The sequence below is a fragment of the Cynocephalus volans genome, chromosome 10 (genome assembly GCF_027409185.1).
Source record: "Cynocephalus volans isolate mCynVol1 chromosome 10, mCynVol1.pri, whole genome shotgun sequence".
Lineage (NCBI taxonomy): Eukaryota > Metazoa > Chordata > Mammalia > Dermoptera > Cynocephalidae > Cynocephalus > Cynocephalus volans.
Window position 1 is genome coordinate 95,069,712 of NC_084469.1, and position 14,632 is coordinate 95,084,343.

The following is a 14,632-nucleotide window of genomic DNA, read 5'->3' on the forward strand; positions in this document are numbered from 1 at the left end:
TACTTACTAGCTCATTGACCCCTTAATCTGTCTGTCCCTCTGCCCACCTGTCAAAACAGCTGGTTAAACCTTGAGCACTTGGGCCATGCTGTGTGACCTAGTCTCCAGCTCACCCTCTCTGGACTAGAGATCAAAATGAGATGGACTACACAAAAAAGCCTGACTCACCTAGGACCCTCCACGTGCCGTCCTGTAACAGAGGGTGACTCAGATGGGAAGCCCCCTCCTCCCCAGGGAAGGGGGCATCCTTGGGCAGCCCATAACACAGAGGCAGGAACACAGCAACCAACCTTCTCACATCTTTATTTGAAAGGCACAGCTAAGCCCACCCTCGATACAGCATTTTCCACTTCTCTCCGTAGAGACCAAACGACTGAACACACAAAAGCTGACTATATACAGACACAGGTGTGGGTGTTGCTTTTTTTCCAAACATTTTTTGTCTTTAATATCCCCTTTCTTAAAAGACAAGCTAGTATACTGGAAAAAAAGAAAAAAGAAAAACCAAGACAACTTTAGTACCCTCATCTTTATTTGGGAAGGGGAGAAAGGAAAGCCTGGGTCACCCGCCCCCCTTCCCTGTTTGTTCCAGCTAACCTAGCTTCCCTTTGCCTCCTCTTTCATGGGCGAGGGGGGGAGGACCAGGTGGGCACGGGGGTGTCAGGGACTAGCAGAGGAGGTGAGCGGGGGGTGGGGGGTGGGTCCCAGCAGGGAGAGGCAGGGTACCCGGGGTGGGAAAGGACGGCTAGCATCGTGTTTGCATGCAGTGCCAGGGTGGGAGGCTGTGGTGTGTGCCCCGAAGGGCCCAGCGAGCAGACTGTCAGTTACACGTGTGCGAAATGGGAAAGTGCCAGGGGTGTTGGATTTCTTGAGGTTTTGCTCCCATCTGACCTGGTCTCCCATTTGCCCCTCCAGGCCTCAGCTTGCCTCCTCTGTGGGATGAGCAGGTATTCACCTATTCAGGCTGCAGGGGGGGGGAGGAGGGAGGGAGGCTGGGACTGGATGGGTTTGGAGCAAAGCTAGGGGGTGGCACACAAGCAGGTGCAGGACCCCACAGGCGGCTACCATAAATACTACTGGAGTTTAGCCGTCCCGAGCTACACTGTCTTGCGTTCAACATTCCTTTCTCTCCGTGCCTCTGTCTCCCCTCTGTTCCCCCACCCTCCCGTCCCGGCCGCCTGCTAATCCGACTTCTCGCCGTCATCCTCCTGGTGGGCATCACCGTCGTGGCTGTTCTTGTCTTCCTTGGAGAGGTGGGCCTGGGAGCCCAGCGCCGACAGCGAGAGGAGGCCGGTGCCCGCACTGACCGCCGGCAGCGAAGGGGGCTGCAGCCCCACGGGCAGTGGGGTCAGTGGCAGGGCCAGAGCCTGAAGCTGGGACAACTGGTGGGCTTGGAGCTGCTGCTGCAGAGTGGAGGGAGGGGAGTCTTAGCTGCCCCTGGGGCCGCCCGTCCATCACCTGTCTGCCCAGCCACCCACCCAGGTCCCCAGACGTACTCGGATGATGGAGTTCAGCTCAGGAGCGGTGACCTGCTTAGCCCTCTCGATGGCTCCCAAGACCTGTTGCTGGTGCTGAAAGGGGGAGGGGAGAGGAGTCAGGTGATCTGTCCTGATCCTGATGGGGCTGGGGGGACATGGAGCCCAGGAGAAACCCTACTACCAAGTGCATGGTTAATGTCCCCCTCCCCAGTGGTTCCCTCTCTCCAGCTATTTCCTTTCACTGAGCCTCAGCCTCTTCATCTGGACAAACAGAAAAGCACACAAAACTCAAAGGTGTTGGTGTCAGAAACTTTGGAAAAGGCCTTTGGATGAGTCTGAGAAAAATCCTGGATCACGACATATCCTACGTGCAAAGCCACGAAATAAAAGACATGAGCCTTTGTGCAGTGTACAACCTGCCCAACTGGACAGGGAAGTCCTGATCCTGATGGTTCAGTCACTGTACTACGAGATCTGCCAATCTAAACCCCTGTCCTTCCACAACTGTGGAAAGCCCAGTGAATTCTGGCCGGACTGGGGTATGAGTCTGGGTTCAGGGGATTTTCCTCCCACAGCTCTCCCCAAAAGTCTACCTCTGCTGCCATCATATGCTAGAACCCACCAGTCTCCCTTTTTTGCCTCGGCTACTAGGAAGAGTCTGTTATGAAAAGAAAACGCAAATCTAGGTCCTGAGATACGGACGAGGATTGAAGAGGAAATGACAAATCGTTGACAGTAAACCTAGCATGGAACAGAAGTTGGCCCTTACAGGGCCTGAGGTTGGCTGCAGGAAGGGACGGGGGGTGTATGAGGTGGGCCCCACCCTGAAAGCCTTGGAACCCGTAAAAGAAGAGGCGGGCGCCTGGCTCCCCTGGGTGTCCCTGCGCGTCTGGTCAGTACACCTGTGTACGAACCTGTGTACCCACGTCCACGTGTCTGTGTGCATCTGCATGTCTGCTTGTGTGTCTCCGCGTACCTGCTTTGTGTGCCTGTGTGCTGCCACGTGGCTGTCACTGTGTCTGTGTCCACATGTGTGTCTGTGCATGTCTGCGTCTCAGCGCACCTACCTGTGTGCGCATGTGCATGTCTCTGTGTGTACGTGTCTGTGCACCCGTGCCTATCTGTGTGTGTACAGTGTGCGTGACTGCCCTCCTTGCACACCCCCTTGTCCTTGGCCGGAAGCAGCCCACAGGACCCTGCAGGTGAGTTCAGGAGGGTAAAGAGGAAGAGAAAAGGGAAAAAATCCTTGGTGCAGCTTTGGCGCATCTGACGTTTTTCCCCACGAAATGACTCACGCAAGCTGGGAATTCCATGGCAGGGCAAGGCCCCTCCCTGTACCCTGCACCCCTGGGGCTTCTTTAGCCGGCCTGGGGAGGCTTCTTCACAGGCTGGCTTTGGTGTCAGGGAGGTCCAGAGAGGGGAGACACGTGCCCTGGGGCTCCCAGCTCACTGTCCCCAGTTGGCCGCAGCAGGGAGGGGCCAGGGCAAGTTCAAGGTTCATTTACTTCCCTTCCCTGAAGCTCTGGGCTCTGCTTACCTCTTGGGAGAGGTAGGGCAGGACCTGGGCACAAATCCCATTCAGCCTCTTGACGATTTCAGCCTGGAACAGACAGATGCTTCAGTCCCAGGCAGGGGGCCAGGCACACACCAGCTCCAGAGCCTCTACACCCAAGGATCTCTCTATTTAAGAGGAGCCAGGTCAGGGCGGGATCGGCTAGGGCACCCAGACAGCAGTAAGGGTGGGACTGGAGCCTGGTTCTCCACCTGCAGCTGAGAGTGCAGGATGAAGCTGGACAGAATTGGGGTTCAGCCACTTAGGGTCCAGGTAGATGACTACAGTGCCTTGTAAGTAGTAAGCGCTCTGTGCGAGGGGGGCGGGGGACAGTTGGCATCATTATTCTGTGACATCCCCTCTATTGGCCTGGTCAGGACACAGATGGACAAAGCAAGGCCAGAGGACAAGGGGCTGGGGTGAGAGGGGTCACACAAGGTAGTGGCATGTCACCCTCCCTGTCACGAAGGGGAGACAAGGGGTGGAGGGTGGCAGGTGGTGGGGAAGGTCTGCCCCTCCTGCTCAGGGAGAAAAGAACTCCCAGGGAGGCCTGGAAAAAGAAGGGGGGCGGGGGAGGCTTAGGAGGTAACAGGATAAGGAGGTTGCTGCCCTGGTGACCAGCCAAGGGGCAGGCTGCTACCTGCCTGGGGGCGCCCAAGGGGGAGCTGGGGGCAGGGGGGGAGGAGGTGGTTGGGGAGACGGGTACCTGCTTGTGCATCTCGATGTTTAGGCCGTAGGACATCTCATAGTACTGCGTGGGGGGGAGAGAGAAGAGAGATGGGGGCAGGGAAGGATGAGGGGGCGGGCAAGAGAGAAAGGGACAGGCAGGTGGGAGATAGGACATGGGGAGAAAGACGCCCACACCCAGAGTCCCAGCGACCGACCGACCGCAGGAGGGAGCAGCAGCCGGCCTGGCTCCTCCGCACCCCCCCACATTCCAGGGCTTCTGATCTTTTATCTTTATATGTCTTGTCTGCGGGTGGGCCCAGGCTACAGGGAAGTTTGCCTCCCTGGGTATAAATAATCAAGGATAAACAAAGCCTGCTGGGTCTGGCTGTGGGGCCAGCAGCCCCCCTCCCCAAGCCCCAGATCTGACCCTGCTCCTCCCCTGCTCTAAACCCTCCCATGGCTCCCTATCACTCCTGGGAAAGCCAAGTTTGTTCCCAAGTCTTCGTGTGCTTTCCCCTTCTCTGTCCAGCAGGCTCCTACTCATTCTTCAAGACCCCAGCTGTAATCCGTCATTTCTCCATGCAGTGCCCTGTCCCACCCATTGTCCCAGGTCCCCCTCTGTGATCCCAGCCCCATCTCTGCTAGCTGGGAGGGTCAGTGTCTGGCTCTGTCTTCCCCCATAGTCTGGGAGAGCTAGGTTCTAGGCTGAGTCCTCTTGGGACCCCAGCACTGTTGGGCTAGACAGGGGCGGGGCAAGACAGGCGACATTGATGCGGACATGCCACCTGGTGGGCATGAACCCAAGCCGGTGATTCTGGCAGCATGGATGGGCAGCGTCTCAAATATCAGGCCAAAGAAGGCAGTGTCACCCCCCTCCCCTGCCCTGCCCTCCCAAGAAGTAGGACTCATGGGTGTCCCACTCCTCCCAGGTCCCCCTGGACTGCCCCTCCCAGGGCTTGGGCGTGGAGGGGTTAAACGTTTGGATGCTTGGTACTGTGGGAGGGAAGGGCTGCCCCTCGCCCTGGCTGCCTCCCCACGTCAGTTCCTGGCTGTCGGCGGCTTTCACAGCCGATGCCTGCTCCTTTGCTGCCAAGGACAGCCAGGAGACCTGGCAGGCCCAGTCTGCAACCCGGTGGTTTGGCACCTCGGCCACCACGCAGGCAGGCAGCCAGGCCAGCAGGGCAGGCTCAGCCCAGCAGGGGCCGGCTGAATGGAGAACAGATCCTGAATCCTCCCACTTCCCAGGGGAGGTGGCCGGGGTTTAGGCAGTAGCTGCCTGTGGTGGAAGGTCTGGGGTCCCCTCATCCCCACCCGCCAGACCCAGTGCCGGGGTGACTTTACCATTACATAGTGACGCTGCATCTCCGACTTCTCGCTGGCCAGCTTGTCGCATTCGAGCTTCAGGCTGAGGATGTACAAGGGGAGAAGGGGCAGAGACACCAGTCAAGTGGAGGAGGCTGGGCTGACGTCCTCCGTTGTGCAGGGGAGGAAACTGAGGCTCCAGGAGCCTCCGGTCCCCGGCCAGGGCAAAATCGCCCATGCCTGGAGGATCCAGCCACAAACTTTGCTGGGGGGCAAGCTGGATTTAAGGGCAGGGGAGCTGGTCACAGGTGGGTTCTCCATGATGCTGTGATGGGGGAGCCTCAGGTTCCCTAAGTCTAAAGTGGGGATTATGAAACCAGCCTTGCAGATCTGGTGGAAAAATAATGAAAACAATAAAAACAACCCACGAGATCAGTAGCCTCATTATCTCTCTCATTTGACAGATGCTGCAATGGACGCCCAGGGAGGTTGAGTAACAAGCTCAAGGTCACACAGCTCTCAACCACTGGGGAAAATTCTCCAGACCCAAATAGAAACTGCAAAGAGGCTGAGAGCTCTGGCTTGGCTTCCCCTAGGGGTCCCAGACTCACTGGGGGCCTTGATTTCCCCGGGACAGTAAAATGGGAAGGGGACATGACCAGCGCGTGGCCCCAAGCCCCACTGGATCCTCCTTGACCGTTTTCTCTCTTTAGCTGTGGGAAAATACTCTGTTTCCACAGTGCGGTAGTTCAGGTGGCTGACACACTATCTTCTCTTGGCATCTCCCAGTAAGGATGAGCTGTGGGCATTTCTCAAAGGCCCCCCTGAGGGCATCAGGGTGGGAGAGGGCTGGTACTGGAGCCAGTCAGTCCAGGAAAATGACTGGTGCAGGGCGGGGTAGACCAGACTCTGTCCTTTAACCTATTTAAATCCAATCAAGCACGGATGTACTCAGGCTTCAAACCCACCGCTCCCACCCCGCAGTGGCTGACAGCTTGGAGCCAGACTGACTGGGTTCAAGGCTCGGCCCTGCTACTCTTGTGCTGTGTGACTCTAGGCAAACTCCTCTACCTCTCTGGGCCTCAGTTTCCTCCTCCGTTAAGTGCCAACCTCCTAGGATGGGGTGGGGATTCCATGAATCGAGAAGCCTTAGAACAGTGTCTGGTACACAGTAAGCATGCTCTAAATGCTAGCTCATCTTATTTACCCCACGAGCCACAGCTGGGGGTGCTCTGGCCCCCACAAGATTTTCTCTAATTTTCTTTAAACATCTGCATTTGTTGTCACCAACCAAAAAAAAAAAAAAAAAAAAAGTCAGGCAATTTCATGCCAAAGCCTGAATTTCTAGGCTTTCTTAAGGAATCAGATGATCTGGCCACCCAGGGCCTATTATGCCTGGCAGATCCTGTGCATATGGTAGGACCCCCTCATGGTACAGCAGGAAGCCCAGGTTTCGTGGATGGAGACCCCAAAGCCTACAGAGGGTGTCTGGCTTACCCCAGGTCACACAGCGCTGTGGTCTCTGGATTCAGGTCAGTCCCAAGAGGTGGGCACGGGCCAGCAAGCCAAGTCCCTATCCCTCCACATCCTGGGTGGAGTTCCGAGGACCTGCCTATGAAGCTGACTCCATTGACTTTAACCGTCAGTCCCTCATTTTCATCTTTAAAATGGGCACAATTATAGAACAGGGATCACTAAGCAACAGGATATGTGTTCAGTACTGGGCACATGTGGAGTACCCAAAAAGTTGCCTATTAAAAAAAAAAATCGGTATTTTCCTTTCTTCTGGGAGAAAACCCAGGATTCTTCAAAGAACACTTTTAGGGCGGGTAAAGGAGCCTAGCGAAGGCCCAAGGCCAAACCGGGATTTGTGGCCTCTAACTTTGACTCCTCCACAGCAGGTGACAATCTGCATTCTTAAGTGGGGACAGTCTGGGTGCAAATCTCAGTTTTGTTCCTTCCTCAGTTTTGTCGGTATGATCTTTTAGATGGTGAGGGTGGGGGGTAGGCAGAGGGGCTCTGAAGCCACACGGCTGGGTGTTTGGGCAAATTATTTTACTTTTTTGTGCCTCATTTTTCTCACTTGCGAATCTGGGCTGTTTTGAAGCCAAATGGGTTCAACATTGGTAAAGTGCTTAGGCCAGAGTCTGGCCCATAATACGGCACACACTGCGTGTATCTGCGCGGAGGGGGCTCACCTTCGGGGGGGGGGGGACACGCAGGGACCCCTGGCCCCCAGCTCACCTGTGATACTGGGCCTGCAGCAGTTGAAATTCATCTTTGATGCGGTCGCAGGAGTCGGAGGTGGTGAATTTCAGTTGCTGGGGTAGGTGCGACGAGCCCTGTAGGGAGGGGGCGGCCCGGGTCAGAGCCAGGGGCGGTCGGTCCGGCCACCTCCCTCCCGAGGGCCCGCCCGGAGGCAGCTGCAGCGCCCCCTCCCCGCCCCACTTCCTGGGCCCGTGTTTACAGCCCCTGGCGCGGCCCCCGCCCCCGCTTCCTGCCCCCGCCTCTCCGCGGGAAGCCGAGGGGGTGGGTGCGCCCGGAGCCGCCTGGTCCCCCGCCACCCCCGGGCTGTGGGGGTGCGTGGTAAGGCCCGCCCTTGGTGGGGGGCAGGGTGCGCCCTCTACCGCCGCTCCAAAGGGCTCAGAGGGGGGTGCGCGTGCGGGCGCCCCTAAGGCCTCTGCCGGGGGTGGGACGCGTCCTGGAGAGCCCCCTCCTCAAGTTGGAGGGAGCGGGGACCCCCTGCGAAGTCCCCTTGGGGGAGGGACCTCCCAGCGCCCAAAATCGCCCGGGGAGGCCCTCCCTACCCCCCCAGCTCCTTTCCTCCGGGCCGCGCTCTTCCGATGGCCCCCGACCCCCGGCCTCGAAGGCAGCCCCGCGCTAGAGGTGCCTGGCGGGGCTCCCGGAGCAGCCTCAGGCCCGAGGCCAAGGCCGTCCGAGGCCCTGCCTGGCTCGGTGGGGGGGGCGCCGAGCAGGGAGCCTGGAGACGGGGCGGGGGCGCCGGGCCGGAGCCGGAGGGGACCTGGCCTGGGGGTTAGGGAGGGCTCGGGGCCCGGAACGTGGGGGGGGGCCCCGAGCTGGCGACGGAGGTGGGGGTTGCGCGGGACCCGGAGCTGCAGGGGAGTTGGGGAGGGGGGGCGCCGGGCCAGGAGGGACCCGGACCTGGGTGGGGGGCCGAGCCGGGACTAGGGGTGCCGGGGCCCGAGCCCGGGGTGGGGGGCAGGGCGCAGGGCCCGGGCCTGGGGGGGCGCCGGGCCGGGCGGGCCCCGCTTACCGAATGCCTGCTTTGTGGAAACATCATGTCAGTCGCGGCGGGGGGCGCGGGCTGCGCCCCGGCTGTGCGCCCCGGCTCGGGCTGCTCGGGGCGCCGGGCGGCCGCGCCTTTGTCCCGGCGCCGATCGGCAGCTCCCGGGGCCGCCGCCGCCTCCCGCGCCCGGCCTCGCCCGCTTCCTGCGCCCCCTCCCCGCGCGCCCGGCCCCGGCGCGCCCCGGGCCCCGCTTCCTGCGCGCCCGGCGCCCCTCCCCGCCCCTCCCCGCCGCCCGCCTCCCCGCACGCCCGGCCGCCGCGGCTATTGTCTAATGGCGGCGACGCCGGCGGTGGCCGCGGCCCGGCTGCTGCTGCTGCTGCTGCTGCTTCTGCTGCGGAGGCTCCGGCTCCACCTGCTGCCGCCGCCGCCGCCGCCGCCGCTGCTGCCCGTGCCCCGTGCGCGCCGCCGAGGGGGGGACGCGCGCGCCCGGGGAGGCCTGCGGATCCCCACCCCTGCCCGCCTCCCCGGGGCCGGCCCGCCGCGGTGACCTTGGGCACGGCGCGCCCCCGCCCTGGGCCGCGGCCCCTCCTGGCTGGGGGAGGGGGTGGGGGAGGCCGGCAGCCGGCTGGGCCTCGGTTTCCCCATCCGTCAAAGAAAGGGGCCCGGCTGCCCGTTTCCAAAGCGCCGGCTGTCATGGCGCGACCTGGCCGCGTGCCACGGACATGCTCTGCGACCTTGGCTCCGGTTCCAAGGCTGTTCTCTCTGAGCCTCAGTTTCCTCTTCTGTGGAAAGGCAGCAGTAATGCCGCCTACCTCATAAGAGCCATTCCTTCAGCACACATGTATTGAGCGCCTACTGTGTGCCAGGCCCTGCTGCAGGCCCATGGGATTGGGGGGTGCAAAGTCCCAGGCCTGGTGGACCTGTCTTGAGACAAACAGGAGACATTGAATAATACATGATCCAGATTCCTGGCTGGTCAGATGGAGGTAACAGCTTTGGAGGTGGGGACCAGGGAGAAGGGCCAGGAAGGAGCAATTTTAAACAGGGAATGAGGGGCTCAGAGAGTGCCCCCTTGACACCAGGCAGGACCTGAAAAAGGTGAAGGAGGGAGTCGTAGGGGTTGGGGTGTTATGCAGTCACAGAGGCAGAAGCAGCCAGTGCAAAGGCCCTGAGGTAGGAGGCGCTGAGAGGAGGCTGGGCCCTCAGCTTCAGCGTCTGCCCCTGTGCCCAATAGTGCTCTCCTGCTGCTTTGTTGTTTCGAAATTCCTAATCATTTTGGAACAAGGAATTTTGCAGTTTTACTTTGCACTGGGCCCTGCAAATTCTGTAGCTCATGATGGGCAGGTTGTGCAGGGGCTTGTGGGCCAGTGGGGAGGACTTGGGCTTTTACTCCCGGGACATGGGAGCCCTGGAGGGCTGTGGGCAGACGAGGGACATAACCCTGGCTGGGGTTTTGAAGGATCCTTCTCTATTTGGAGAACAGGCCCCAAAGAGGCTGTTGAAATAAGGCTGTTACTTTAAGGTTGTCCCCTGGCAAGTGCTAAATACACAGTTTCTTAATTATCGTCCTCAGGATCATCGTCGTCGTCATCATCAGCTACCCAGCCTGCCTCCTGAGGTGAATGTAACTTCTTGGGCATGGGTGTTCCCATCTGGAAAGTGGCGTTAGAACTCCAGTCTCCTCACCTGGCAGGGGGCCTCAACTTAGGTGAGATGAACACTGCAACATTTAAGGGGCCCCCCAAAAGCCCTCAGTAGTCGAGATAAATACTGCTTTAAGGCAATATTTTTATTTTTTGGTTTTTTTTGGCAGGTGGCTGGTACAGGAATCGAACGCTGTACCTTGGTGTTATCAGTACCACACTAACCAACTGAGCTAACTGGCCAGCCCTATATTTTCTAAAAATAAAAATGAATGCCAAAAAAAGCATGCGTGATAAGCAGAGCATCAACACGTTAAATAAAGACAGGATCTGATGGGTAGGAGGTCTGTACAAATTCAGGGTCACCCTGATTTGAATGCCGCAAGAGAAAAGCAACAGACTTTTGTAAAGTTTTTGGATATTCCTGTCGGGTTCTGGAATCAGCAGACCCAACCGATCGCATTGGAGCCCCCAGTCAGAATGGGCTACAGAGTTTGTATGACTCAGGACAAAATGAAAATGCAGGGTTTCTTGCTCAGAAATGTTTAGTAGTGTCACAGTGGTGACAGCTGAGCCTCCATCCGAGCACAGCCCTCTTCTTTCGAGTGCAAGGCCCCCGGAGACTGCATTTCCTCAATGCCCCTGAAGCCAGTCCTGCCCCCAGTCCCCTGCCTTCATCCCCCCATCACAGGGACCTGACACCCTTTCTCTTAGGAGGCCACCTGCATCTGACGTTTATTTAGGCAGGCACCTCCCAGTGTTAACGCACTTGGTGACCAAACACTCCCATTTTAGGAGTCTCCGCAGTGCTAGGGGAAGCAGAGCCGGACATAGACCGCCCCCAGCATGGTGGGGACAGGGCTGAGCCACCCGGAAGGACTGTGCCTTTGAAGGGGAGAATTGTGAACTAGTCCTTTTCAGAAAAAATAAGAGGTTGTTTTAGCATGTGGAGAAGCCCAGAAGGATGGATAATAAACCGACCAACATGCATGTGTTTTCACTATGCTCCAGCCTGTGCCTTAAGCACTTGAACCCTTAGGTACCACCATCGTGCCCATTTTGGAGAAGGGAAATCCAAGGCACAGAGAGGTAAAGTGACTTTGCCAAGACCACACAATGCGTGGGTGGCAGAGTCTAGATGTAAACCTAGGCGCTTGGGCCCTAGACCGCTGTGCAGTACAGCCCCTCCAGCGGCCCTGCATGCTGGGCTCAGGAGCTGGGATTTTACCAGGAGGGAACTGGGGAGCCATGGGAAGTTTTAGAGCACAGTTTCTCACTCAGCCTGTGCACTTCTGAACATTCTGGCCCACATCATTTTCTGGAGTGGGGCTGTCCTGGACACTGCAGCGACCCTGGCCTCCACCCACTGCACACCAGGAGTACCACCCCCTCCCCAAGTTGTGACAACCACAAATGTCCCCAGACATTGCCAGGGGTGGGGGTGGGGGGGCAAAATCGTCCCTGGTGAGAACCACTGGCCTAGAGCATTGAAGAGATACCAGAGCTGGTGGTAGAAGGTTCTGTCTGGTAGTCTGTTGGAGGAGGGTAAGGAAAGAGGCCCAGAGGCCGGGGAGGAGGGGGCGGCCTGGGCTGGTCCCACCATAAGGAGGAGCTTTTGGGGATAGAACAGGATGTAGGGGGTGGGGGAGTGGAAGTTCAGAGACCCAACCCAGGAGGGAGCACTTCTGATCGTATCATTAATTTGGGGACATTTGGGGCTTTAGAACATCATACTGTGTGGGTGGCTGCCATTCTGTCCCCCAGCCCCCATCCCTGACTCCACGTGTCCACACATGGTCTTTCCTCTCCCAGGGCTGCATCTGGGGCCAAGGAGGGGCAGGGATCTGTTTGATGTATCCAACCTTCCAAGACCAGCCTCAGGCCCAGTTGCAAATGAGCGCTGGGCCCTGCAGCCCCCGGGGCAGAGCTTGGTGCAGAAGAGTGATGGATGGGGCTGCACGGTCATTAATCAGGGGCGGGTGAGGAAACAGGTGGCCTTGTGCTGCACGGGGACCTCCCTGTTAGGCCTGGTGGAGGTGGGGCCTCGGCTCTCCAGCTCTGGGTTTGAGCCTGCTGCTCGCTGAGCTGGGGCAGTGTGAATCCACTGCTTGGCACCTTAGTCCCTCACCCCCACTCCCAAATGGAGCTATTACTTATTCATTCATTCTCTCAGTACATATTTATTGAGCACCTACTGTGTGCCAGACGTGGTTCTACGTGGGGGTTTAGTGCAGTGACCAAGGGAGACAAAAATTCTTCCCCTTGTAGAGCTGATAGACTTAAAACTTGAGTCAGGTCCTGTCCTTCCTCTGCCCACAGCCCTTCATGGCTCCCACCTCCCTAGCTGGAAAAGCCCAAGTCCTCCTTGTAGCCCACAAGGCCCTGCAAGACCTGCCCCATCCCCTCCCTGCCCTCCCCTGCCCCCTCTCTCCCCATCACTCTCTCTGCCCCAGCCACAGGAGCCTCCTCGCCGTTCCTCCCCGATTCCAGGCTCAGTCCTGCCCCAGGGCCTTTGCACGGGCTGTTTCTTCTGTCTCTTTCTGTTTTGGCTAATTCCTTCATTTCCTTCCAGTGTTGGCTTAAATGTCACCTTCTCAATGAGGCCTCTCTTGACTTTCCTATTTAATTCTGGCAGGGCCAGGACAAAGTGAGGGTACTTTTGAGTGAGGTGCTTTCTTTAGGCATAAATTTAAAGGGGTGCCAAAAATATTAATCATCAAGATAAACACTATTTTAATGCAATCTGTTCTTTTTTTTTTTTTGGAGCAAAATAAATATAACATAAAATGTACCATTGGGGCATTTAATACATTTACAGTGTTGTACATCCATCACTACTATCTAGCTCCAGAACATTCCATCACCCCAAATAGAAAACCCATCCCCATTAGGAGTTACACCCCCTTCCCCTCCACCAGCCCCTGGCAACCACGAATCCATTTTCTGTGCCTGTGGACTGGCCTGTTCTGGACATTTTATGTAAATGGAATCACACACTATGTGGCCTTTTGTGTCTAGCATTTGTCACTGAGCATGATGTGTTCAAGGTCCATCCATGTGGCAGCCTGTGGCAGAGCCTCATTCCTTTTCATGGCTGAGTAATGTTCCAGTGTGTGGATGGACCATTCATCTTTCAATGGACATTTGGTTGTTTCCACTTTAAAGCTATTATGAATCATGCTGTTGTGAATGTTCTCATACAAGTTTTTGTGTGTACATACGAGGGTACTTCAAAAAGTTCATGGAAAGATTGGTATTTCTTTTTTCTTTTTTTTTTTTTTTTTAAAAGATGACCGGTAAGGGGATCTTAACCCTTGACTTGGTGTTGTCAGCACCACGCTCAGCCAGTGAGAGAACCGGCCATCCGTATATGGGATCCGAACCCGGGGCCTTGGCGCTATCAGCACCGCACTCTACCGAGTGAGCCACGGGCCGGCCCAAAGATTGGTATTTCTTTTAATTTTTTTTTCCCATGAACTTTTGTTAGTACTCTTGCATGTTTTCAATTCTCTTTGAAAGATTGGTATTATCTTTTAATTTTTTTTTCCCATGAACTTTTGTTAGTACTCTTGCATGTTTTCAGTTCTCTTGGGTATACACCTAGGAGCGGAATTGCTGGCTCATATGGTAACACCATGTTTAATTGTTTGAGGAACTGCCAGACTGTTTTCCATAGCAGCTGCACTGTTTTACATCCCACCAGCCATGTGTGAGGCTTCCAATTTCTTCACATCTTGCCAACACTTGTTATTTTCTTTCTTTCTTTCTTTTTTTTTTTAATAATAGCTATCCTGGCAGGTGTGAAGTCATATCTCACTGTGGTTTTCATTTTTTTCATTTTTTTGGTGGCAGGCTGGTTTGGGGATCTGAACTCTTTGACCTTGGTGTTAAAACTGTGCTCTAACCCACTGAACCAACTGGCCAGCCTGCATAATTTAATATTTTAACAATTTGAAAATAATGAAAAAATATCCATGTTGAACAAAATATCAAACTTTTTTTTCTGGTGGCTGGTGAATGAGTGGATCTGAACCCATGACCTTGGTGTTATAACATCACAGTGTAACCTACTGAGCTAACTGGCCAGCCCCCCCAAAATTTTAAATAAAAAAGGATCCAATCCTTGCATGACCCTCCTCAGGGTATCTCCCTCTCCCCAGCCCTTTGTCCTACCCCCACCCCCCACTCTCCAGCCATGTAATGAGTTCAACGTTTTCTTCACTGTGTAGGACCCATCACCACCTGACGCATGACGTGTTTTATGTATTTACTTTGTTGAATGTCAGCTCCAGGAAGCAGGGATTTTTGTGTGTTTTGGTCACTGTTGCATCTAGAACAGGGCCTGGCTTACTGTAAGTGCTCAATAAATAATTACTGAATGAATGAATGAATGAATGAATGAGTGAGTGAGGGGGTTGTGAGGATACACTGGGTTATTGCAGAATTAAATGAGATAGGACCTGGAAAGCACTTAGCACACAGCACTCAGCTGGCATGTGACATCCCTGATTCAAGCTTAGGGCCTGAGAAGAATGCTCTGATTGGCCAGGCTTGGGTCACATGACATGCTGAATACAATCCTTGTTCTGATTGGGTAGGCTTGGATCACATGACTTCCTGAGGCACACTTCATGGTCTGTACAAATGCTCTGATTGGACAGGTTTAGGTCACCTGACTTTTCAATGTCACTAAATGAGGAAATGGAGGATTATTATTATTATTTTATTATGTTTTACTCCT

At 56.1% G+C, this 14,632-nt stretch overlaps 1 protein-coding gene and 1 long non-coding RNA gene across 3 annotated transcripts; one reads left to right on the forward strand and one right to left on the reverse strand.

The window, feature by feature from the left end:
• Positions 1 to 286: 286 nt before the first annotated feature.
• TLE5 (TLE family member 5, transcriptional modulator) lies at positions 287 to 8,390 on the reverse strand. The gene is made up of 7 exons (XM_063112862.1): positions 8,276 to 8,390; positions 7,246 to 7,343; positions 5,041 to 5,104; positions 3,737 to 3,781; positions 3,016 to 3,078; positions 1,497 to 1,571; positions 287 to 1,403 (listed from the first exon to the last, which is right to left on the reverse strand). Exons 1-7 carry the CDS (start codon positions 8,300 to 8,302, stop codon positions 1,182 to 1,184), a joined length of 594 nt encoding a protein of 197 aa, XP_062968932.1. The 5' UTR covers positions 8,303 to 8,390; the 3' UTR covers positions 287 to 1,181.
• Positions 7,468 to 10,155, forward strand: LOC134389314 (uncharacterized). Of its 2 annotated transcripts, none has more exons than XR_010024694.1 (3): positions 7,468 to 7,587; positions 9,822 to 9,956; positions 10,062 to 10,155. It is a non-coding gene; the product is annotated as an uncharacterized LOC134389314 (long non-coding RNA). The 2 variants fall into 2 exon arrangements; XR_010024695.1 differs by lacking the exon at positions 7,468 to 7,587 and adding an exon at positions 9,046 to 9,234.
• Positions 10,156 to 14,632: the final 4,477 nt, after the last annotated feature.

What these genes read in the sequence shown, in the direction of transcription:
- TLE5 (XM_063112862.1), bottom strand. Translation starts at nt 8,302, where the DNA reads ATGATGTTTCCACAAAGCAGGCATTCG. An exon ending in TTCCACAAAGCAGGCATTCG is followed by an intron (nt 7,344 to 8,275) that starts GTAAGCGGGGCC and finishes CCCTCCCTACAG; the next exon opens with GGCTCGTCGCACCTACCCCA. An exon ending in AGCTGAACTCCATCATCCGA is followed by an intron (nt 1,404 to 1,496) that starts GTACGTCTGGGG and finishes TCCACTCTGCAG; the next exon opens with CAGCAGCTCCAAGCCCACCA.